The sequence below is a fragment of the Triticum urartu genome, chromosome 7 (assembly GCF_003073215.2).
Source record: "Triticum urartu cultivar G1812 chromosome 7, Tu2.1, whole genome shotgun sequence".
In the NCBI taxonomy this organism is placed as follows: Eukaryota; Viridiplantae; Streptophyta; class Magnoliopsida; order Poales; family Poaceae; genus Triticum; species Triticum urartu.
Window position 1 is genome coordinate 16266311 of NC_053028.1, and position 25810 is coordinate 16292120.

General features: G+C 43.8%; 4 protein-coding genes and 2 pseudogenes across 4 annotated transcripts; 4 read left to right on the forward strand and 2 right to left on the reverse strand.

Moving 5' to 3' along the window:
• The first annotated feature begins 817 nt into the window (after positions 1-817).
• On the forward strand, positions 818-3493 carry LOC125519701. The gene is made up of 2 exons (XM_048684433.1): positions 818-1027; positions 2015-3493. Exons 1-2 carry the CDS (start codon positions 936-938, stop codon positions 3186-3188), a joined length of 1266 nt encoding a protein of 421 aa, XP_048540390.1. The 5' UTR covers positions 818-935; the 3' UTR covers positions 3189-3493.
• A 519-nt stretch (positions 3494-4012) lies between these two features.
• Positions 4013-4792, reverse strand: LOC125519703 (avenin-like a2). Its single transcript, XM_048684435.1, has one exon. It carries the CDS (start codon positions 4725-4727, stop codon positions 4188-4190), a length of 540 nt encoding a protein of 179 aa, XP_048540392.1. The 5' UTR covers positions 4728-4792; the 3' UTR covers positions 4013-4187.
• Positions 4793-8232: 3440 nt separating this feature from the next.
• LOC125522762 (avenin-like a5) lies at positions 8233-9002 on the reverse strand. The gene has a single exon (XM_048687796.1). It carries the CDS (start codon positions 8934-8936, stop codon positions 8415-8417), a length of 522 nt encoding a protein of 173 aa, XP_048543753.1. The 5' UTR covers positions 8937-9002; the 3' UTR covers positions 8233-8414.
• Positions 9003-13003: 4001 nt separating this feature from the next.
• LOC125521138 lies at positions 13004-15396 on the forward strand. Its single transcript, XM_048686187.1, has 2 exons — positions 13004-13170; positions 13876-15396. The coding sequence occupies exons 1-2, from the start codon at positions 13091-13093 to the stop codon at positions 15095-15097; spliced, it is 1302 nt and encodes a 433-aa protein (XP_048542144.1). The 5' UTR covers positions 13004-13090; the 3' UTR covers positions 15098-15396.
• A 3117-nt stretch (positions 15397-18513) lies between these two features.
• Positions 18514-21744, forward strand: LOC125521476 (annotated as a pseudogene).
• Positions 21745-22673: 929 nt separating this feature from the next.
• Positions 22674-25064, forward strand: LOC125518147 (annotated as a pseudogene).
• Positions 25065-25810: the final 746 nt, after the last annotated feature.

Consider the following 25810-nt stretch of genomic DNA (forward strand, 5'->3'; position numbering starts at 1 on the left):
ACTATGTGATGTATCCCTTCTATTCTCGTTGTAACGAATTGGATTTTGCTCATGCTATGAGTTTCTTTAAGTAGGATTGAATCTTTTGGGAATCAATGAGATTATGTGATGCATATCTAGTATAATTTCCAAGATGTCGGTACTCGCATTGGGGTGACTCTACGAATTATGATTGGAAATATGAAGATTATAAGGTGCTTGTTTAGTATAATTTCCGCAGTTGCCTGATGTGACATTGGGGCATGCCCTATGGATTAAGATCATAAACACAAAATTAGAGGTGTGCTTAGCCATACCTACGCAGCTACGCTATCTCATCTCACTTCAATCTGTTACGAACATTTTCTGAAATGCGAGGAAAATATTTTTCAAATGGTACAAAACACTTTTCCAAAACTAAGTGAAACTTTTTTACATTATATAAACATTTTTCTAAAATGTGATGAACATATTTTTGAAACACATGAACATTTTAATGTGATGAACAATTTTATGAATGATATGAATTTTTTTAAACACAAAAACAATTTTTTACATTACATAAATAATTTTAATGGTACTTAATGTTTTTTTATAAAAATATGTAGATTAATTTGAAGGTATTTATATTTTTCATTATTTGAAATATAAACAAAAATTGAAAAAAATCAACGAAAACAAGGGAGCGAAGCAAGCCAGCCGCTTCCGTTTTGGGCGGCCCGTGCTCGCTGTGGCCGAACATGTGCCCCTACTATCTCAGCCTGTACTGTGCTTGGGCTGGCCCATGGTAGCATTAAAGGCCGAGACGCTGGCCCAAACTGGAAAAAGTCCACCTCCTCTCAGACGTCTCTCCACCCCCAAAAAAAGTGAGAGACGACCACCGCCGCTCACCGACGACCAGTAGGCGGCGCCGATCCGGAGCCGACGGTTGAGGGGACGCCACCGTACGTGCGCGCATGGCTGGGAGCCGCCGCCGCCGCCGGAGAGCGCGGCCGCAGCAGGCCGCCGAAACCTCGCCGCCGCCGGCACCAGCCAGCCTCAGCTCCAGGTGAGCACGCTCGCCTCGCCCTTACCCTAACCTTGCTTGTCTCTTAGGTTTCTCAATCGGAAGCTTATTGAACAGATCTAGCCTAGTATTCCCCGTTGCTGCCTGTCCTGACTCCTGACATCCTGCGTGAAATTGTTATTGGCCACGAGATCTGTACTGTACTGTACATAGGGGAACTGGGAACTCTGAACAGTAAAATTGTTTGCAACTCGTCCAAGAAATTACACCCCAGAGTGGTTGAACACAACAATTATATACCATATACTCTGTTGTACAGAATATCATGCTGTAGGTGATCCTGATGTAGCCTGTTCTGGTTAAAGTTTAGCATATTGATATGCGTTGTTACAATCGAATGGGGAACTTAATTTACTTGTCTGTTCCTTGGCGATAGTTTGTTCTACGATGGTTTGCGGGTGGGTGGGCTGCCCCATCGCTCTCTCTTGCAATCCTATATGCGCAGCCTGAACTCTGTCAGTCTCTCTGTCTTACTGTAGTAGAAGTCCTGGCAGGATCTGTTCTCTGAATTCTTTGACAGTACCTCCCACAAGGCCGTGCAGTCCGTTTCACCCACAACCAGCCGCCCTGTAAACTTCAGATAACTGACGGAGACAAACCAACCACCACATCGAACAGCTTCAACCTCCTCTGCCTCAGAACACAGGCTTCTCTTTCTCCAGGTAGAAAGCAAGACCACTCCATTATGGTCCCTTGCTAAAGCACCAGCACGTCCCTGCCCAGTAGCCTCAACGAAGGAACCATCGGTGTTCATATTGAATTATTGATACATACATCTCACAATGGGAATAAATTTTGTTCAGCTAAACAGTCATTCTTTTTTGCTTTAGTGTGTAGTAAGAGCATATATACCGGAAATCCAATTCAACCTCCTCTGTCACATATATACCACATTTCTAATAAATTACTAGCTATATCTCTGTTATATTTGAGTTCTTTCTTCTGACCCTTGAATTTTCTCCATGACAGGGAAGTTGCTGGTGCAGCAAGGCCGTCTAAGAAAATCTGTGATGCCTCTGGATCTATTTCCTCACCCTTATCGGGATCTCATGCCTGGGAAAACCTTCTAGACAGCCTGCTCCACCAAATCATTTCGCTCATTAGCTCATTCCATGACTTCCTTGCTTTCCATGGCACCTGTCACTCATGGCACGCTGCAGCCTCTTCCTTCCCATCTGTATATACCTTCAGCTTCCCACCTCTCCACCTCAAACCAGATGTAAGCCAAGAGAGTTACAACTCTGATCGGAAATCACAGCTTGTTGATCCTGCTAAGAAAAGTTTATCTCATCGTTGTTTAGCGCCTGGAATTACTCCGCATCCCATGCGCTATCTGGGCTGCTCATATGGTTATCTTATCTTCTCTGATAGGAGACACTGCCATCTCGTCGATGTGTACACTGGCACTAAGGTGAAGCCACCAAAATTCCAATCTGAGAGCAACACTTTGATCTACCTTGGCATCCTTACGGCTCCACTGAATTCGCCCAATTCAAGTCTCATCCTTTTCTCGAGGATCTCCATGCTCCAGTGGCAGGTTGGAACAAATTCTTGGACAGAGCACCCTCATGTTGGTGAACTCATCCATCAGATTGTGCTCTTCAAAGGCCAGATGTTTGCCATGGACTTTGTTCAAAGGCTACATACCATACACATAGCACCTGAGCTCGGCATGCAGGAAGTAGCAGTTATGTGGGAACAGAGCATGCTCATAGGCCTGCATTCTAAGCCATGGTTGGTGGTCTGTGGTGACATGCTTCTCTTGGTAGATCTATCGGTAAGCATGGACCAACTGTTTGGCTTTCCTGGCACCTTTCAAGTCTTCCGCCTCGACTTCTCAGTTGAACCAGCTAAGTGGGTGAAGATGGATAAGTTGGACAATTGGGCTCTCTTCCTTACTAATGATAGGAGAAACCCTACATTTTCTTGCATGAACCCCGAAAGATGGGGAGGAAAGAGTAACTATATTTATGTTCCAACAAAATCAGAAGATTTTGATGAGCCATGGACTGCAATAGAGGTTGGACAGCCGGTGCCCAGCTCGACTCACCGCATGTCATTCAGTTCCGCAGCCACTGCCCATTGCAGTCCACTAAATAGCCTCTGGGTGCTTCCCAGTTTGGTTTACGGGGTTGACCAGTGATTGGTCATCGTTGCTTGTTGCAGTTGCAAGGCTTTTCTTAGTCTTTCACAATGCCAGTCCTGTCGATTCCTGCTTTTATATTATTCAGTTAGCCACTAGGTTCTGTGTAACTCCCATGGTTTCTTGACTTGGCAAATGTATTGTGTACAAGAATGTTTATCTATATTGTCTCCAGGAAATGATCGTCCTGCACTGGATCTATGGGGATTAATTGAATTCTTATGTAGCTGCTTGGTTGACATTAATTCTGTGACTGGACAAGAAAGCACATTCTGAATATGCGAACGCTGTTTCGAATCCGGTAACTCTTTATGTTGCTCATACATGTTTGTGGTCTTTGATCTGGTCTCTTTCCATATGTTCCTTGTGCCTCTATTATTTCTCCTTTCATGTTTTGAATTTCTTTTGATATAATGGGAGGCATACAATATAGAGTGATGGTTCATTCCAGTAAGATTCTGCTAAGATTTCTTCTACCGTACAGAACATGCAAATTCGGCCAACAGCTTTATTCAGGAGCAGATGTTTTTTATTTCCAAGTTGCTATAGTACTGGCCACACAGGATGATGTATGGCACTTTTATTTTGTCACCGCTTCATCGATCAACTGAACACTGATCTTAGCAGCCACCACCAGCACAGGTAATGGCCACAGGCATGCTGTAGGGGGGATGTGGTGCAATAATCCGAGATGTATGAGCTGCGCATCGACAGGAGGGTGAGAAGCACCGTGCTCATTATCTCAAACTGAACCTGCTGCAGAGGCTGGCCGTAACTCAACCATGTAAGAAGGTTCAGTAAGGTGAGAGGCTTTTGACATTTCATTTATCATGTAAAACATGCAACTTTATTCGGACAAAAGCTTTATTCAGAAACAGAGGTTTGTTATTTCCAAGTTGCTATAGTACTGGCCACACATGATGATGTATGACACTTTTATTTTATAGCTCTTCGTCGATCAACTAAACGGTGATCGATCTAGCTAGCACATCACAGATCTTAGCAGGCACCACCAACACAGGTAGCTGTCATGGGGATGCTGTAGATGGCGGGGGTGATGGTGCTGCACGGGGTGGTGGTGCAATATTGTGGGATGTTCACTCTGCACATCGACGGAAGGGTCTGAAGCACCATCCTCATTATCTCAACTGGAACCTGCTGCTGAGGCTGCCCGAAACTTTGCCCTTGCTGCTGCTGATGCTGGCCGAAACTTTGCCTGTGCTGCTGCCGCATGATGATCTGTGACACGCTACAGACGGCCTGGCACCGAGCCTGCTCCGAGATCTGGGCCAGCGGCTGGCAGCACTGTTGCCGCATCAACTGGCAACCGCTTGCCTGCCACATCTGTGATTGGACATATGGTGTCTGGCTGCACTGCTGCAGGAAAGCAGCGCATGTGTTCATCTGCGGCTGTGGCTGCGGCTGCGGCTGCGGCTGCTGCTGGCATTGCCCGTAGCCCTGGCTACAGGTAGTGTACAGCTGCGCAACAGCGCTTGTCGCCGTGAAGGCGAGGAGAGCGAGGATGAACATGCTCTTCATGGTGGCTGGCTATAAGCTTGCTTTGGTGTTTATGTTTGTGTGAAGGGTGATGAGGGAGGGTCTTCATGGTGCAGGCCTATTTATAGCTGCCATGGCATCATGTTGTGCATTGCATTCCTAGGTTCCTATGCTAAAGCTTTTGCGTGCTTTTCCAACTGATCATCTGGCACTTGTGTTAGGTGGCGCTACAAGTCCAATCTTGGATGGTCGTCAAATATACTTTTCAACACATATCGTGTAGATTTCAGTCAGCTTGCGCCTGACCCCGATAATCCATATGACTCGTCACTGATCACTTTACATATCAAGCGTATATCTCGATTGTTAGATATATCAGATTGGCATGTCCCGCACTCCATCTTACTGTTTTCTGAAAACTGGTTTTGTATCGTTCTACTAATTGGTAATTGGTAATACAAACGGCATCAGCAGAGCATTGATGACTCATAAATTTCCCTTTACATGTCAAGGATTGTCATGGAGCTATGCTTCGGCGTGTGAAACTGGATTTGTTGTTTTTTGTACGCCGAGTTTAATTGCTTCCTGGAACTGGTTTTGTAGTCTTGTATAAGCTGGTAGGAGATAAAATGCCATGAGTCATCAAATGAGTTTTACATGTGGGAAGTCTCTGATGTACCATTTTTGTAGCTTTGGCAAGTGAACCTAAACTTGTTTTTTTTTTTTGTAAAAGGTATGTGTTTTATGCATGTATCATGAGGAGAGTGGATTTTTTGAGCTTGAGCTCCATGGAGCTTTAAAAAAAACGAAAGTCATATTTTGAAGTTTGAAATTTTTTTCTGAAAAAAGACACATGGACCTACAGATGTATAATGCATCTTTTCAACAACAACAACAATAACAAATAAGTTGGGCTAGCTTGAGTTGAAGATCTCGCAACCAAATCATGGTTCTGACACATGGATAGCTAGCTTTCATGCACCCCTTTTCATGGCTAGTTCTTTGTTGATATTGCAGTTCTTCGGACTCCTCTCTAGTCAAGTTTGGTCTATCCCGGCCTCTTTTACATTATCAACACGCTTTAGCCGTCCTTCTGGAGGCCTACGCTGAATATGTCAAAACCATCTCAAATTGAACAAGCTTCTCTTCAATTAGTGTTACCCCAACTTCTATAGTGAATATTGCACATGTGTTAGAAATACAATGGTTTTTTCTACATCTCACACCAAAATGTATTTTGTCATGAAATTTTACAGAGATGTATACCAGTGTTCCAGTGTGTCTATTCTCTGTTCAGCCCATCAATCCCTAATCCCCAAATTATGATGTTCACTAGGATAAACTAGACCGGGATTAATGTTTGTTGTGCAGACCTAGTGTTGTGTTTTTTGTGGTTATTTGTGACATGTTATGGACTTAAATAGATGGACATAGGTGTTGAAACCTGGGGTTGTGACAGGTTTTAGTGATACCTAGATAGATACTTCATCCGTTCGGAATTAGTTGCACTCAAACGGTTGTATCTTAACGTATTTTAGTGCTAATACATCTGCTTGAGTGTCAACTAATTCCGGATGGAGGGAGCAATATTATAGAATTCGCAAAACCAGAATGGAACCCTTTGGCTCCGCCCTGATAATAATCTTGCGAACAAGGTGCTTAACCCTTTGCTATAGAATTATATCATGATATAGGTGACCATGTACTCCCTCCATTCCTAAATACTCCCTCCGTTCCTAAATATAAGTCGTTGGGGGAGTGTAAACTGAACTCCCCCAGCAACTTATATTTCGGGATAGAGGTAATATAATTAAGTGTATTTTAGAGATATCAATAAGAACTACATAAGGATATATATAGACATACTTTAGAGTATAGATTCACTCATTTTGTTTTGTATGTAGTCCATATTGAAATCTGTAAAAAGACTTATATTTAGATACATAGGGAGTAGTTCGCTAGAAAAATCATTCCTATGAAGTTTTGGCTGGACTTGTATCAAGTGTTGCTTCTCAATAGAGTTATATTCCAGTATACATATCCTTTTTTTCTGAATATTCAGTATACATATCCTTCATTCTTCTATCTTGTATCCAACCTTCCAACCAACGATGACAAAATGTGGCTAGTATGCTTGTTCAGTTTTTGGTACCCCCACGGTTTCTTGACTTGGCACCAAATGTATAGAGGACAAGAATATTAATATATGTTGTCTCCCGCCCGTGATTGTGCTGCACAATGCTCAATGGCTATGACATGTCGGCAATTAATCAGCTTCTGATGTAGCATTGGGTTTTATCGTGTGTGTTGGATAATAACTTTACGTGTGTCAACAATGTTATCAAATCCATTAATATTTTTATGAAGCTTGTTCATATGTGTATGTTCCTTGATCCAGTCTCTCTTCTTACGTATGTACCGTCCCTCTCTTCATGTTGTGAACTTTTGGTCTAATTGGTAGCCATGTAGAGTATGATGATTCTTCAATTCAGTGAGATGTGTCATAGATTTCATTTGTTTCACGGAAAATAAACCACTCCTAGAGTAGAAGGTTTTCCTAATGGTGTAACACAGTAAAATAAAATATGCGGGTGTGCCAATATTCATTCGTATATACGAAATAAAAAGACAATCATGTGGCTACAAAAAAAGTATAATTAGGAGTGAAATTATGAAAATATATCTTATGCATTTAGATATTATTCAGTTATATCTACTAGGTTTTGTAACTTCCATGGTTTCTTGACTTTGCATATATTATGCACAATAATATTTATCTATATTGTCTCCAGGAAGTGATCATCATGCACTGGCTCTACGGGGATTAATCGACTTCTTATGTAGCAGCTTCGTTGTCATCAATTCTGTGATTGAACAAGAAAGCACATACTGAATATGTCAACCTTGTTCCGAATTCGGCAACTCTTTATATTACTCATACATATTTGTGGCCATGTGCTGTTTGATTTGGTCTCTCTCCATATGTGCCTTGTGCTACTCTTTTATTTCTCCTTTCGTGTTCTAAATTTATTTGATTTAGTGGGAGGCATACAATAGGTTGATGGTATATTTCAGTCAGATGCTTCTGAGATTTCACCTATCACGCAAAACATGCAATTTTATTTGGACGACAGATTTATTCAGGAGCAGATGTTTGTTATTTCGAAATTGCAATAGTACTGGCCACACACGATGATGCGTGGAACTTGTATTTTGTCATAGCTTCATCTATCAACTGAACACTGATCGACCTTGCTAGCACAACACAGATTTTAGCAGCCACCACCAGCACACGTAGGTGCCACAGTCAGGGCTGCAGGCGGGGGGGGGGGGGGGGTGGGGGGGGGGGGGGGGGGGGGGGGGGGGGGGGGGGGAGTGATGCTGCTCCAGGAGGTGGTAAATGCAGTAATCCGGGATGTACACATTGCACATCGGTAGAAGGTTGTGAAGTACCCTACTTAGTATCTAAAACTGAATGTGTTGCGTAGGTTGATCGTAACTTTGCCATGCAACAAGGTCAATAATGTGAGATACTTTTGTGATCTCATTTATCATGCAAACATGCAATTTATTCAGACAAAAGCTTTATTGAGAAACAAAGGTTTCTTATTTCTATGTTGCAACAGTACTGGCCACACATGATGATGTATGGCACTTTTATTTTATTTTTCACCCTTCATCCATCATCTAAACTAAATGGTGATCCGTCTAGTTAGCGCATCACAGATCTTAGCAGGCACCACCAACACAGGTAGCGGCCATAGGGATGTTGTAGGGGGTCTGAGTGATGGTGCTGCATGGGGTGGTGGTGCAATATTGCGGGATGTTCACGTTGCACATCGATGGAAGGGTCTGAAGCACCATCCTCCTTATCTCAATTGGAACCTGCTGTTGAGGCTGGCCAAAACTTTGCCCTTGCTGCTGCTGAGGCTGACTGAAACTTTGCCCTTGCTGCTGCCGCACGATGACCTGGGCCACACCGCAGACGGCATGGCACCGAGCCTGCTCCGAGATCTGGGCCAGCGGTTGGCAGCACTGTTGCCGCATCAACTGGCAACCGCTTGCGTGCCACATTTGTGACTGGACATATGGTGTCGGGCTACACTGCTGCAGGAGAGCAGCGCATGTGTTCACCTGCTGCTGTGGCTGCTGCTGGCATTGCCCATAGCCCTGGCTGCATGTAGTGTCCAGCTGCGCAACGACGCTGGTCGCCGCGAGGGCAATGAGAGCGAGGATGAACATGGTCTTCATGGTGGTTGGCTACAAGCTTGCTTCGATGTTTATGTTTGTGTGAAGGGTGATGAAGGATGGTCTTCATGGTGCAGCCCTTTTATAGCTACCATGGCATCATTTTTTGCATTGCATCCCTAGCTTGCTTTGCTAAAGTTGTTGCGTGCTTTTCAAACTGATCATCCTAGACTCTTGTGTTAGGTGGCGCTACAAGTCCAATCTTGCATGATCATCAAAAAGTACTTTTCAACAGATATCGTCTAGATGCCGGATGAAGCCTGGCCTGGATGATCGATATGACTCATCACTGATCACTTTACATGTCAAGCGTATATCTGGATTGCGTCATTTTGTGAAATCGATTTTGTTATCTTGTACGAGTTGTTAAATATAAATCCGATTCGCACGTCTAGCACTCCATCTTATTGTTTCCTAAAAACTGGTTTTGTATCATTGTGTTAATTGGTGTTACAAATGGCATCCGTAGAGCGTTGAATGACTCATAAATTTCTCTTTACATGTCAAGGATTGTTATGGAACTGTGATTTTGGCTTGTGAAACTTAAGTAATTGTTTTTTGTACGCCAAGTTTCATTGTTTTCTATATTAAAAAAATTCTTTTTTGCGAGGTATATAAAAAGAGATTGCCATGGGAGCTATGCTTTGGCTTGTGAAACTGAAGTTGTTGTCTTTTGTATGCATAATTTGATTGTTTATACAAAAAAGGATTGCCATGGGAGCTATGCTTTAGCTTGTCATACTGAAGTTGTTGTCTTTTGTACGCCGAGTTAATTTGATTGTTTCCACTGACTTTGTAAAAAATTCCATGAGTCATCAAAATCGCTTTAACATGTGGTAAACTTCTTTTTACGAGGAGAGGGGGAGGGGTGTAATCATGCTGAAAGCTAGTATTACTTTTTTTGAGAGAGAGAGAGAGAGAGAAGTCTGCAAGCTCTTGATTCTTCGAAGGGTATTTGCTGCTGTGTTTTATAGAAACAAGTTGGTTTTTTTAGTGAAGGGTATTTGCTCCTTTCTAGAACATAGTGAAGGTTTTATTACTATATTTTTTTAGAGAATTTTGAGACATAGTAAAGGGTAATTGTGGGACCTCTTATCTGCCGCATTCTGCGGGAAAATGTCAAGGCTTCGCACAGGGTATTGCCTCGACTGGGCACGGATAAAATCAGAGAAAAACGCAGTGTATCAGCTCGGATTCAAGCTCACGATCGCACTCTAGTAGACACATGTAGCTAGCCACTGCGGCTGATTCATGTTCATTTGAAAAGACAACACAGATTCTTTAGAATTAGCCACATCGGCAGATCCGATTAGTTTTCCTTTTTTAAATTTCTTTAAAAAATTGAATATTTTTTTAAAAACTTCCAAACGTTTTTGAAAAAACACACACGAGAACCAAAATTTAAAACAGGAGCAATTTTGAAGTTATGGAAACTTTTTGAAAAACACGAACATGTTTTAAAATTCCGGCCAATTTTGGTAAAGAAGAACAAGTTTTTAGAAAATGTGAACAATTTTTGAATTTGTTAAAATGAAATTAAAAAGGCACATAATTTTTTGAATTTGTGAACCAATCTTGGAAAACGGGAACATTTTTAAAAATCCCGAACAGTTTTTCACAATCACGAACAAGTTTTGAAAAACAACTGAACAATTTTTGAATTTGTCAACAAATTTTCAAAAAGGAACATTTTAAATTTGTGAACATATTTTGAGAACAGGAACATTTTTCATTTGCGAAAAAAATTTGAGAACAGGAACATTTTTGAATTTGTGAACAAATTTTGAAAATTGGAACATTTTTTACGAATCACGAATTTGAACAATTTTTGGAAACACGGACATACTCAGAAATTCCAAAATAAACTTGAAAAAAATAGAAACCCGAACAAAATTTGAAACTCTAATATGTTTTGAAAACACAAACATTTTTTCATATTCCGAACAGTTTTTTGAAATTGCAAATAATGTTTGAAAACATGAACAAAATCATTGGAATTGTCGATTTTGTTTTGAGCTGTGAACATAAATTTGAAAACGGAATATTTTTTCATATGTGAGCAAAACTTTGAAACTATGAACATTGTTTGAAAATTATGAAGATATTTTCAAAACAAGAATTTTTTTCATATTCTGAATAAATATTTGGAAATTCGAAAAATATTAAAAAGAGAAATGAAACATTGCCACCTATAAATAATATTAGCCGGCAATTGCCCCAAAGTTGTAAAATATTACCCGGCAATGCCAGCTATAAATAATAATAAACGTTTCACACATGGAAATCCCCGGCCTAGGCCAGACCAGTAGGGACCTACTATACTGCGCTGTGCAATCTGGGAGAAGAAAAGCTGCGGCCCATTTGGGCCGGGCCATGTCTGGACGGGCCTGTTTTTGAAATTTCATTTTCTATATTTCTAATTTTATTTTCTGTTTTCATTGTTTTCTACTTTAATTAATTTGGGACTTCAATAAAGTTACCAAACTAAAATGTAAGATTTTGAAATAAAATATTTAATAAAACATAAAATGTTTAATTGACAAATTGCTAATTCAAAAATGTTCAAAATTTAGAAACAAATGTTCATGAAATCAGGAAATGTTCATTATTATTTTTAAAGTTCATGTATTCAAATATGTTACTTAAATTGAACAAATTTTGGCCAACTTAAAAAATGTTCATGAATGAAATAATATCCTAAAAATAAAAAACTGTTTGTGACTTACAAAGTAGTTTATTCATTCATAAAATGTTCGTTGATTTAAAAAGGAGATCATGCATTTCAAAAAATGTTCATTAAATCAGAAAATGTCATTAAATCAAAAAAAGTTCATGATTTCAAAAATTGTTCCACCAATTTCCAAAACAATGTTAGTCCTTTCTAGAAATGTGAGCCGATTCAAGACAGTTGTTAAAAAGATGTTAACCGTTTAAAAAAATGTTTGCAAATAGTATAAAATGTTCATGAATTCAAAAGGTGTTCTTTATTTTAGGAAAGGTTCGAAAATTTGAAAAATACTCATTAATTTGAAAAATGTTCATGGTTTCAAATATGTTCATGAGTTAAAAAATATGTCCGTGATTTCACGAAATTGCGAGTGTTAGGGCCCGTTCGGAAGCAGTCCACAGGCTAGCTTCCGAAAATTGCTCCGAGAAGCCGCACCGAACGCCTCCGCTTCGAGAAGCTGGCTCCGCGGAGACGAGAATTCGGCAGTGCAATAATCGCGGAGACGAGAAGCTGGGCTGGCGCAGCTTCGCAAAAAGCAGAATCGGGAGTTGCTCAAAATTACGATGCTAATGCCACTGCGAAGTATACGGAGTCGAACCGTTTCCCTCGACCCACCGGCCGACTCCTCTGCTCGTATAGAATGAACGCCCAGGCTCCTCCTCTGCTCTCGCAACCCTAGCCGCCGCCCCGTCGCCGGCGCGCCTCCGCGCCGCCGTTCGCCTCCGCCCCGCCGTCCGCCGCCGCCCCTCGGATCTACGCATCGCCCCGCAAGTCTCCGTCCATCGCCACTCGCAGCAACCGCCCAACGTCCCCGTGCTGTCGTCTCCCCATCTGCCGCCACTTCCTCCGTTGGTCGCCGCCGGCAGCTGCACGAAGGAGAGCTCCTGGACAGGCCTGGCAGCAAGATCCACTGTATGGCCGAGCAGGCCACAGCAGCCTGTTTTCGTGGGCTACCAGCCCTGCCTGCGATGCGATAGGAGGCACAGCGGGCAGCCGAACGGATCGCTCCTCCTTCGAGAAGCTGGGTCGCTCGATGAGAAGCTGGGGCCAGCGATTTTTGGAAGCTGGGGCACTTCCGAACAGGGCCTTAGTGTATCCCGGTGATGCAGCAAAATGTGATCATGGTCATTGGATAGTCTGAGTTTTTTCTCCCGTTGCAATGCGCACGCTTTTTGCTGGTAATAATAAACAAAAAATTGTAGGGTGGCTCGCCAGTGCATTGCGTCGACAATTCTACGCAACAAGCGGCAAATAGGAAATCGCGGTATTTGCTGCTTTTTTTAGGGGTAGGGTATTTGCTGCTAACTCCAGCGCCTCAAACTCCTGGGCCGGGCCGGCGTTATTATAACTGACCTGGGAAAAAAAATGACCTGTACCGTACCGTACTGCTGCGCTGCCCATCGGAGAGCTGGAAGAAACGGCGGCGCTCATGGAGGCGCCGCCACCGGAGATCGACGCGCATCCTCCTTCCTCGGCGCCGGCGACCGCTTTTTCGTCCTCGTCGCCGACGTAATACCCTCGCCTTGTACTCCTCCTTCTTTTTCTCCTGGTTATTAATTTCTTTCTGCATCTCATCTCGTTGCGTTTGCCTGCTGATGTTGTATTAGATGATAGATTCATCCACAAAATTAGTTATTACGCCCCCATATAGAACTAAATTAGGTGGATATTAGACAAAGATTGATTTTGCTATGCTTGAAGAAAAACAATCCAGATTGAGACTGCCCCTGCCCTAGATCTCCAACATTGCAGGCAAGAATAGAGGGTGTCAGTCTGACATCCCTGTATCAATATGCTAGGGAGAATCATATTTGCCTGTATCATTCTTTTTTCTCAGCCTGATTCAGTTTGACACTAGGTGCTGTCAGTCAGTATCAAGCACTCGGCACCTGACATTTATTCAGTTTGAGTAACAGGCGATTGTGGTGTATATTTCAGTGTACACAAAAATTTCTATGAAACTTCAGCAGTCCTTCTATCTATAACTTCTCAACAGCACCCTAATCATGTGCCTGCATCGCTGTCGATTTAATTCTAAGCTTCCGGGGAGTGACAACTCAAAGTGATCAGTACCTTTGTTCAGTTCAGTTTGTGATGCAAAGCGTAGTGTGGCGATATTTTTTTTATTATCTTGGTAGTTCCTGTTCTTTTTCATACAATTATGACTCGCTTCACATGCCTAACCTTTTGTCCTGAATTTGCTGCATTGAACAGGGAGCGCGCCGCCATGCGAATCAGGGCTAAGAGAACCCGCTATGCCTCTGCCTCCCCAGTCTTTGCTGCATCCAGGCCGTGTGGATGGGCAGAGCTCCCGGAAGATTTTCTCCAATCATTAGTCACTCGCCTCGGCTCCTTCCGCGACCTCCTTGCCTTCGGTGCCACCTGTCGTCCTTGGCGTGATCTATTGTCAGCACGCACGCCCTCTTTGCAGCCTCTCCTCCTCCACCCGAGTACCGACAGCCAACGATCTCCCTGGTATCACCAATGGATTGTTTTCCAGGAATGCACATGGAAATTGTCCGATCCGTGGAGATTGGCTGATTCTGCTGCCGCCTCATCCTGGCACAGTTTGCTTTCCTTGAGTGACCTCAGAAGAATGTTCTTTCTGCGCTGCTCCTACGGTCACCTCATCTTCTGCGACGAAGATGGGTTCTACATTGTTAATGCGTTCAGTGGTGCTAAGGTTGTGCCTCCTCGCCTCAAGTCAGGTAACTTCACTCGTGTTAGCTATGCTACCTTGACTGCCCCTGTTACATCTGCGGACTCGCGTCTCCTTGTCGGCAGTGGAGTCTATCTGTTCCAGTGGCGCATCGGGAGCGACTCTTGGTCAGAACACTGTCCTAAAGTTCTTCTTCTTAAGATTGAACAAATCGTGGCCTTCAAGGGTAAAACATACGCCCTAGGGTCTTTTGGATCCTTCTGCATCGTACACTTGTCACCTAGTCTCATAATTCAGAAGTTTAAACTTGTGTTTGAGGAAGATAGAACCGAAGATCTCTATTGGACAAATCAAAAAACATGGCTTGTGGCGTGCGGCGATGCACTTCTTTTGATCAAACTTGAGGCAGGAAGGAAGATATGCTCGGAGGTTGAGCCCATCCAGTTCAAGGCCTTCAAACTCAAGTCACTGGACGCCGTGAACAAGAAGGCAAGGTGGGTGAAGTTGGACAGGTTGGATAACTGGGCCATCTTTGTCAGCGCTGACGTGCGATGTGAGGCGTTGCCATGCATGAACCCGGAGAGATGGGGAGGGAAAAGCAACCACATATACTTCCCATGTTATCAGTCTGAAGAACCGTGGGCTGCAGTCAAACTATGGAAAAAATATAACGACCTTGCGAGATGTTTGCAGCTCGTGAATACTGGAATCCAGTTCCATAGATTGGAGTCAACCTGGATCCTTCCCGGCACATTTCCTCGCTCTGGTCAGCAATGATCTTAGGGCAATTGAGGATGCGGCCGGTGATTAGCTTCTGATACAGCTTTCTTGGGGGGATTCTACCATGTTACAGTTGCAGGATGGGTAGTTTACCGAATGTTCTTTTGGCTTGTCTCAGAACTTAAAAGTTTTCACTGTAAAGATCATTGATTCCGCACTATCCTTTTTTGGCGATTATAAGGGACCATATATTTAATTTCTCATCCACTACTGATTGTAGAGTTTTCTTGTACTTGGGTAACTTGATAACATGATCTGGGCTGCAACTTCCTTTCATACTAGATACCTAAGGTGTTCTTACCGCAACAGAGTATTTGTGTTGTGGTTGTTGATTGTTCATGTGATGTGCTTGAACATATAACAGTCGCACTGGGTGGAAATATGAATATTAAGAACATAGCTTAAGGAGGGTTGCAATTTTTTTAACTGAACATTTCACACCATTTTGGGATGGAGAGTTGCAAGAATCGCAGTGGGGATGCAAGTCCATAGCATTACCTATCAGCAGGTATGCGTTCAGGTTAATATATAGTGCAAAATGTTGTGCATTCGCACGCCAAGTTCAGCCAACAAACATATAAGCAACATACGCATTGAGCACAAAATTCAGAATTTGCACCAAGAAAAACCAGGCAGATAGATTGTTCAACAACCAAATAGCTCTGCATTTGTCCCTAGCTTCAGCAAACAGCTCTGCTTGCACTTTATTACCTCTGTTTTTAAAAGGAGATCAAGCCACATATAGATGTATGGAACAAACAAAGCACATAGTTAAATAAAAGCCCACACACAATGCCGAAGGGTGATAACCACCCGTATCTTTTATGCAAAATGGAAGAAATTAACAAGGTTAAGCAAAAACAACAAAACGTCAACATGTAGCACAAGTTTTTGGCTCCAGAAATGTACACTGTATAGCAAACATATTATTGCGAATCTTGATGTAACTACTCTTGGTTTTTGACATCTTTGAGCAGTATATTCAGGTGGAAGAACTCTTCCACCGGTGATTCCTCAAGAAAATGTCAGAGGAGCGGAAACTAGAACAAACCTAGAGACCCAAACATCAAATAGTCCCCAAGTGCAACCCGCGACAACCAGACAACTGCACGGTACATGGCCGCCCCTTAACTACATCCTCTCTCGGTTCACCAAGTGTCGTGGCTGGTCATTATCTTTGTCGGCGAAGAAGAATGCCCACTTCTTTAGGCCTCCATCTACCAGCTTCACATACTTTGCAGATTCAAACGAAAAGTCGATGAAGAAGGCTTCCTCATTGCCACAAAGTAGGATAAGCATGTCATCACAAGCCACTAACTCGCGGGAAAGCTTGGCTGGGTCCATATTATCACAGCAAACAACCCTTAGTGCCTCAAAGAAAAATTGGGGTGCAAAATGCATGGTGTAAAGCTTTCTAGATATCTTTGCAATGGTTCGGCCTTTGATTGCCACCATATGCATGATCATATGAAGGACGTAGCCAGGCCCCAAGCAAAAGGGGCCATGTCCTGGGGCATGGCGGTGAAACACTTCCTGAAAGGTCGCTACTATAGCGTAATGTAGCTACTTTAATTACTGTAGCTCTATGGCTTGCCTGGGGCATGGGCTGAGGCTGGTTACGCAACTGATCATATGCGCATTTAGAAAAATTGCAGGGCAACCAAGAAGGGCTCCCAACTCACCAAGCACGCAGGCAGTGCAGGTTGCTGACACCGTGAAGATATGAAGACTTTATAGTAGAGCTGGATCAATGGGCAAGGTGAAGTTCAAACCCTAGCACTAATGAGCACATCCATAATGACAAGCAATCTGCGGGGCGAGAAGATAGCATGACCATAAGAGCAACTCTAGCAGATTCGCCATATGGAGGGTGGGCGCGCAACGCGCAAACTCATAGTTGCCATATCTGAGCCTTCATATAAAATAATAAAAATATTGGTTTCCACATTCAAACACTTCGATTACCTCATAATTTAAACATTTAGCACATCAAGCAAAAATGCACATAGTTTTTGACAAGTTGCATGAACAAAAACACTACTTCACCAGCGACATATACTAATCATGTATTCCTGCCATACCCTCTTTTTGAGCTTCCTGTTTCGAATGATCAAGTCTCGCTACGACACCGAGAAATCTCGCACCACTGGATCCATTAGGTTCAGATCCAACATGATGAAATGATTATGCTCGGCTATGTGATGATCTCGCACGATCCTCTTCGATTTAGAGCCTATGTGCCTTCATCTCCTGTTGCATTTCGAGCCTACGCTTTTTTCCGAATTGCCTTTTTCTTCAATGAGCCGGAGGCCTCGAATCGATCAAATTACATATCTTGGATGGAGTCATGTTTAAAAAGCGACAATGATGCATCCTCAAGATCGACATTATTTGTCTCGGTGTATTAAGAAATGTTTCGTCATTGAGGGCCGGTCCCGACAAATTCAATAAATAATCACTAAATCATAAACATTGCACATGTACCACAATTTCCATGGCCATCTCGCATTCAAACAAACAAAAAATGAATGCAAGGTATAGAATGGCCTTCTTGACCTGGTCGTTGTTGCTGATCCGACATACGACTGGGAAGTTGCCAATTTCGTCGGCCGCCGTGATGAATCGAGGTGGGTGAGGGCCGCGGGCATCTAGTTTTCCTATCTTCTTCTTATGTCCCTTTGGTACTGGTTGGGGGAGACCCGCCGCCTTCATGTGGTCTCGTAGAACTTGCCACCTCTATGGCGGGCTTTTCGGCGACAATGTGGACAAGGTGTTGGCCTAGGTGGTGGCAGTCGGCCGTCGGAGGCATGTTAGCCACCGGAGCCGCGGGAGTCATGGAACGTGTGGGATCGGACGCGAGGGTCAAAGCACCGTCTAGCCCATTGTAGGCGGGGGCCTGGGACGTCCGGAAGAGGTGAAACACGACCCTAAAGCGAGGAGGGGAGGCGGCGGTGTGGGCAAGAAGAGCTGCGGGAGGGGGTAAATGTCGCTCGTGCCAAGCCGTTTTCTGGATGGAGCGCCCTCCAAATACCCCCTTTCGCTGTCAAATATGGTGGCTCACGAGCTGTATTCGAGGCGCGCTGCAATAATGATGCCGATCGAGGGCGGGGATAGCGACTCTGCTAGAGTGTGTTTTTTTTTGCCAAAATCGCCATAATAACTGTTATTATGATGATCGGAGCGGTGTTTTTTTCGACAGAGATTGGACCGATTTTTTTTTCCGACAAAGATCGGGGAGGTGTTGCTCTAAGAACATCTTACAGACGCCATTGTGTTCAAAATAGTTTTTTTTATCTATTGTGCTCAAAATAGTTTTTTTTTAGCGATGCGAAGGTGTACCATGGCTAGACTGGGCTGGGCCGGCGTTATAACCGGAAGAAGGAAATATCCAGGTGAAAAGAGAAAAACTGATCTGTAGTTCTGTACCGTACTGCTTTACAGGCCGCGCCGCCCATCGAAGAAGAGCTGGAAGAAACGGCGGCGCGCATGGAGGCGCCGCCGCCGGAGATCGACGCGCATCCTTCTTCCTCGGCGTCGGCTGCGGCGGCGGCTGCGTCCTCGTCCTCATCGCCTACGTAATACCCCTACCTCGTCCTGTGCTCCATCTCTCCGTCCCTCTCGTTCCCCTGCGGATGTTGCATCAGATCCGCCTTACATCTCCAAGATTAATCACACCTAGATATGGAACTGAATTGCTTGGATATTGTTAATGCATGGATAGATTCTGCTTATTCTCGAAGAAGAAAAACAGTCCAGATTGAGACTTTCCCTGCTTTAGATCTTCAACATTGCAGATAATAACAGAGGGAGAACCATATGTGCTCTGCTTTCATTTTTCAGGCAGTATCAACACTTGCCAGACATAGTATTAGTTTGAGAAATAGGCGATTGTGGTGTGTATAGTTCAGTGGACGCGAAGAATAGGGGAATTATATGAAACTCCAACAGCCGATCTATCTACCACCCGTGTAGCTTCTATGTACTTCCTCCGTTCCTAAATATTTGTCTTTCTAGAGATTTCAACAAGTGACTAGATACGGAGAAAAATGAGTGAATCTACACTTTAAAATATGTCTATATACATCCGTATGTGGTACTCCGTTTGAAATCTCTAAAAAGACAAATATTTAGGAACGGAGGGAGTAGTTGTTAATTTTATTCTGAGGAGCAACAACTTAAGGTGATAGGCGACTGTGTGTGTTTAGACTTAGTTCCTTTTGCAGGCTGGGAGGTTGCAATCCTGATGAGTAGGGGGTTCCTAGTTTCCTACATCGTTTCAGGGGCGCGGATCATTGGATCTGTCGATGTGGTGTAGGTCAGCAGCGTTATCTGTAATTTCGGTCTGGGTTTCTAGGACTCAGTGATTACTGATAATGGAGATCGGAGAGGAAACTCTCTTTTTCAACCCAAAAAAAAAAAAACTTAAGGCGATCAGTATCTTTGTTAATATTAGTGTATGATGTAATTGTAGTGACGCGATGATATTTGAACGATACACACAAATCATGTTTATTGAATCTTGGTAGCTCCAGTTCCTTTTTGTACAACTACTATACCTTGCTGCGCATGTCTAACCCTTGTCCTGAATTTTCCTTGTCGAACAGGGAGAGCGCTGTGTAAATCAGGGCGAAGAGAACATGCTATGCCTCTGCCTCATCTGGACCACGCGGATGGGCCGAGCTCCCGGACGACTTGCTCCGACCCATCATCGCTCTCCTCAGCTCGTTCCGCGACCTCCTCGCCTTTGGTTCCACCTGTCGTCCCTGGCGTGATTTCTCAGCGCACACGTCCTCTTTGTACCCTCTCCTCCTCCACCCGAGCACCGACCGCCAACGGTATCCGTGGTATGACTATGACTACTGGACCCTTTACCACGAATGCACGTGGAGATTGGCTGATCCTGCTGCCGCCTCATCCTATCCCAGCTTTCTTTCCTTGAGTGACCTCAGAGGCATGTTCTTTCTGCGCTGCTCCTACGGTCACCTCATCTTCTTCGACAGTAAGGGGTTCTACATTGTTAATGCGTTCAGTGGCGCTAAGGTTGTGTCTCCTTGCCTCAAGTCAGACAACTTCATTCACATTAGCTATGCCACCTTGACTGCCCCTGTTGCATCCGCTGACTCGCATCTCCTTGTCGGCAGCGGAGGCTATCTGTTTCAGTGGCGCGTCGGGAGCAACTCTTGGTTGGAACACTATCCTAAAGTTCCTTTTCTTAGGATTGAACAAATTGTGGCCTTCAAGGGCAAAACATACACCCTAGGGTCTTTTGGGTCCTTCTGCATCATACAATTTTCGCCCTGTCTCTTAGCTCAGAAGTTTGAAATTATGTTTGAGGAAGATAGAACTGAAGATCGCTATTGGACAAATCAAAAAACATGGCTTGTGGTGTGCGACGTGCTTCTCTTAATCAAACTTGAGGCAGTAAAATGGATAAGCTCTGAGGTTTTCCAGTTCAAGGCCTTCAAGCTCAAGTCGTTGGACGCCAAGAACAAGAAAGCAAGGTGGGCGAAGGTGGACAGGTTGAATAACTGGGCCATCTTTGTCAGCGCCGACGGGCGATGCGAGGCGTTGTCGTTCATGAACCCGGAGAGATGGGGAGGGAGGAGCAACCACATATACTTCCCAAGTTATGAGTCTGAACGACCTTGGGCTGCAGTGCAACTATGGCAAAGAGCTAACAACCATTCGACAAGTTCGTGGCTCTCGAAAACTGGAAGCCAGTACCACAGATTGGTGCCAACCTGGGTCCTCCCCGCTGCATTTCGTCGCTCCGGTCAACAATGATCTTACGGCCATCACAGGTGCGGTTGGTGATTGTCCTCTGATACAGCTTTCGTGGGAGAGTTCTACCTTGTTTGCAGTTACATGATGAGTATTTTTACTGAATGTTCTTAACTTTTTTCTAAAATTGCATTGCAAACAGAAGCTTTCGCTGTAGAGTTATTTGATTCTGCTTTTTTTGTGGGATTATAAGGGACCTTATGTTTTATTTCTCATTTACTACAAATTACAGAGTTTACTTGTACTTGGGCCACTTGATACTACACACCTAAGGTGATCTAGGTCTGACCCCAAAATGCAAATTCCTAATACCTACTCGCTAGCATCTGTGCAGTGCTCATTATTCATCAAGTTATAAGCTTGCTGCTGTTCTTCATCTTTTCATGTTGAATAAACTTGTGCTGTCTTTATTTAGTGCCATGGCAGAGCTTTTTGACTGCCATGGCAGCTGTTTTGCTTCTAATAAGTGTGCCATGGCAAAGGTTTGCATACTCACTGCACATGTGCATAATTAGCTGGTTAGGCGTCTTTCTCATCGTGTTTCGGTTAGCCAGGTCGTGGGATGGCACGATGGAGGTGGTCAGCTGGATAAGTGAGTCGGGCTTAGTCCACGCTCTGCACGGTCTTGTTCGTGGGATGGAATGAACGCCGAGGATCACTGCGAGCATTTTGTTCGGACTGTTACAGGCCATTTCCTTTGTACCATAATAAAAGGAGAAAAAGAGATACAGAAAAGCTGCAAGGGTTGTGCGCAGCGCAAAAAACCTGCTTGTGCCATTGTGTTCATTGTGTGTGAGCTGAGAATTGTTTTGTCTTTCATACTAGAAGCCTAATTAAGGTGTTTACCCTTACTTTTCATACGATTTTCTAGAACCATTTCGATCCTAATCCACCGTCAGATATCTTCCATAGAACAACTGTTCAGTTATTATCATCTTAAGACGGATTTATTTGGCAGATTACCATGTCGCTGTTTAACAATGACAGAATAAAAATCAGCAATATATATTCTGTGATTTCAGACCATTTGCATTTTTTTCCCTATGTGGCATTTCCCATCATTTGGATCCGTACAAGGCTTCAACATCTGCAAAAAGACAATCCATCTTGGTTCGAATAAATGGAATCTTGCTATGATGTCATTTTTTTTCTGTGCGTGATGAGTGATGACACCGTTGACATGTGTATGTATCTCCGCATTTGTATGTAGCTTCAGCAAACAGCTCTGCGTGCATTTCATTACCTCCGTTTGTAGAAGGAGATCGATCGAGCTGCCGATAGATGAACAAACATAGAACATAAGTAAATAAAAACCCAGGCACATCTCACCTGGTGCACACAAAAAATGCTAAAGAGTGATATGAAGACCCAACAGGCACTAAATAGTTTCAGGATGTAAACCCCTGTCTTTTTTATGCAAAATGGGAGTAATTGACAAGCTTTGGCGAAAAAAGCAACATGTAGAACAAGTTTTTGGCTCCAAGAATGTACATTGGATAGCAAACAAAGATTATTACAAATCTTGATGCACTACGTCAGAGAAGCGAAAAGAATAAGGGAGTGTTTGGTTCGGTACTTCAGCCTGCCACTCCAACCTGCGGCAAGCCGCAAGTGAGGCGGACGATTCGTCCGGCACATGTTAGGCACGAAAAAGCGCAACACAGTAGTTTGTTTTGCTATCACATACTACAGCGTGGCAGGAAGCAAACAGCTGCTGGAGATTGTTTGGCACGCGGCACATGTGGCTCGGCAACCCAAGGCGTGATCCAAACACGCCCTAAGTAACATAACAATGGAACACAAACAGCCCCCAAGTGCAGCCAGTGACAACAAGACAACTACATGGTGCAACAACATGATCTCATACCCAAGCTGCAAAAGATGTAGGATTGCGAGCAAGATGAGCATTTATCGTCGCAAAACAAGGTTCTGGCACCCACTTCTTATTTTGGTTGCCATCTTCAGGTTATGAAAATACTCAAGCATTTTCATCCAACTGGTAGACATGGCCATCAATTAGCCCCATCCCCTCTTGGTTCACGTGTCATGCCTGTTTTTGGCCAAAGAAGAATACATACTTCTTCAAGCCTCCATCTATCCCCTCACATAATTTGCAGTTTCAGTCGAAAAATCGATGGAGAAGGCATCCCCGTTACAGCCAAGTAGGAGAAGCGTGTCTTCACAAGCTACCAAATTTCCCGAAAGCATCTACCGGTCCATATAATTGGTGCAAGCAACTCTTAGTAGCTCACCATGAAAACTAGGGTGCCAAATGCACGGTATACAACTTTTGATGTACCCTCGTAATGATCCGGACTTTGAAGGCCACCATCTCTTGGATCAAATGTGCACTTACAAAATCACAGCCCAACCAAGTGGGGCTCCCAACCTCTCTTGTAGTTCGTGTGATGTCATGAGATAGTTCGAGCCGATGGTGGTTGTTCTACATTGCCAATCAATGTTTTTAGAGATAATAATAGAGGGTGTCGATCACTGATTCTCAATTTGCTAGGAAAATCATATGTGCTCTGCTTTTATTTTTCTGTCAGCATCGACACTTGCCAGATACAATATTAGTTTGAGAAATACTAGGCACAAACATTTATTTTCTATCTAGCGCATATATATAACTTCCCCATATAATTGATATCCAGTGCCTGCATTGTTGTTGATCCTATTCTGATATTCTCGGGAGCCACAACTCAATGCGATTAGTACATTTGTTCAGTTCAGTGCAAGATTAGTACCTTTGTACCTTTGTTCAGTTCAGCTCAGTGCAGGATGAGGTGGCCGCAACTCAATGCGATTAGTGTAGCGTTGATGTCCTAACGGCACGCACCAGTCATGTTTTTTAGAATCTTGGTAGCTCATCTTGGTAACTCCTGTTCATTTTTATACAGTTATATACCTTGTTTCACATGCCTAACCTTTTTTTTGAATTTTGTGTTGAGCAGGTAGAGTGCCATCGTGCAAATAATGGCCAACAGGACATGTTCTGCTTCTGTCTCCTCACTCTTTGCTTCATCTCGGCCGCAAGGATGGGAAAAGCTTCCGGACGACCTGCTCCAGCCCGTTGCCGCTCTACTACGCTCGTTTCGTGACCTCCTCGCCTTTGGTAGCACTTGTCATCCTTGGTGTGATCTCTTCTCAGCCCACAGGTCCTCTGTCCAGCCTCTGCTCCTCCACCCAATCTCCGTACCGACGGTGGACAATCTCTCTTGCCTAACTGTTGGACCTTATTCCACAAATGCACATGGAGATTGGCCGACCCTGCTGCCACCTCATCCTCTCGCAGTTTTCTTTCCTTGAGTGACCTCAGAAGCATGACCTTTCTGCGCTACTCCCATGGTCAGCTCATCTTCTACGACAACAATGGGTTCCATATTGTTAATCCATTCAGTGGCACTAAGGTTGGTCCTCCTTCCCTCCGTCAGTTCTCTTCACTTGCATCAGCTATGTCACCTTAACTGCCCCTGTTGCATCCGCTGACTCGCATCTCCTAGTCGGGGCTGGAGCCTATCTGTTCCTGTGGCGCATCGGGAGCGACTCTTGGACAAAACACAGTCCTAAAGTTGGTCGTTTTTCGATTGAACAAAATGTGGCCTTCAAGGGCAAGACATATGCCCTAGGGTCTTTCGGGTGGTTCTACATCATTCACTTGTCACCCAGTCTCATTATTCAGAAGTTTAAAGTTGTGTTTGAGGAAGATAAAACCGAAGATCTCTATTCGGCAAATGACAAGGCATGGCTAGCGGTGTGTGGTGATGCACTTCTCTTGATCAAACTTGTGGAGGCGGGAAGAGCGATGCGCTCGGAGGCCTTCCAGTTCATGGCCTTCAAGCTTGAGTCATTGGACACCATGACCAAGAAGGCAAGGTGGGTGAAGGTGAACAAGTTAGATAACTGGGCCGTCTTTATCAGCGTTGACGAGCGGTGCGAGGCGTTGCCGTGCATGAACCCGGAGGGATGGGGAGGGAGGAGCAACCACATATACTTCCCGAGTTATCAGTCTGAAAAACCTTGGGCTGCAGTGCAACTATGGCAAAAATGTTATTACCGTTCGACACAGCTCTTCGACACTGGAAGACGGTACCTGAAATTGCAGTCAACCTGGGTCTTCCCCGCGCGTTTCCTCGTTCCGGCCTGCGATGATCTTACGGCCGTGGGTGCAGTTGGTGATTAGCTTCTGATACAGCTTTGGTGGGAGGATTCTACAATGTTGCAGTCACAGGATGAGTAGTTCACTGAATGTTCGTTCCGAAACTTGCATTACAAACAGAAGTGTAGATTAAGTTATCAGATTATGTACTTTCCTCTTTTTTCTGCGGCAATTACAAGGGACCCATATGTTTTATTTCTCATTTATTACAGATTGTGGAGTTTTCTTGTACCTGGGCACTTGATAACATGGGCTAGGTCTGTAACTTCCTTTTCATACATAGATAGCTAAGAGTAATTGTACTATGGTTGTTGATTATTCACATGATGTGCTTGAGCATATGACAGTCTCATTGGGTGGAAATGTAAACATTGAGAACATAGCTTGGGCAGAGCTACAATTTTTTAACTGAACATTGTACGCTATTTTGGGCTCGAGAATTGCAAGGTCACCAAGAATTAGAGTGAGGATGCAAGTCCATAGCATCAGGTTATTATAAACTGCAAGTTCAGCCAACAAACATATAAGCAGCATATGTGCATTCAGCACAAATTTTATATTTCGCACCAACAAAAACTAGGCAGACAGAGTGTTCGACAACCAAACAGATCTGCATTTGAACATAGCTTCAGCAAACAGCTCTGCATGCATTTGATTATCTCTGTTTAAAAGAAGATCAAGCTACAAATAGATGTATGGACCAAACAAAGCACATAACTAAAATAAAAGCCCAGGCACATCTGACATGGTGCACACAAAAAATGCTGAAG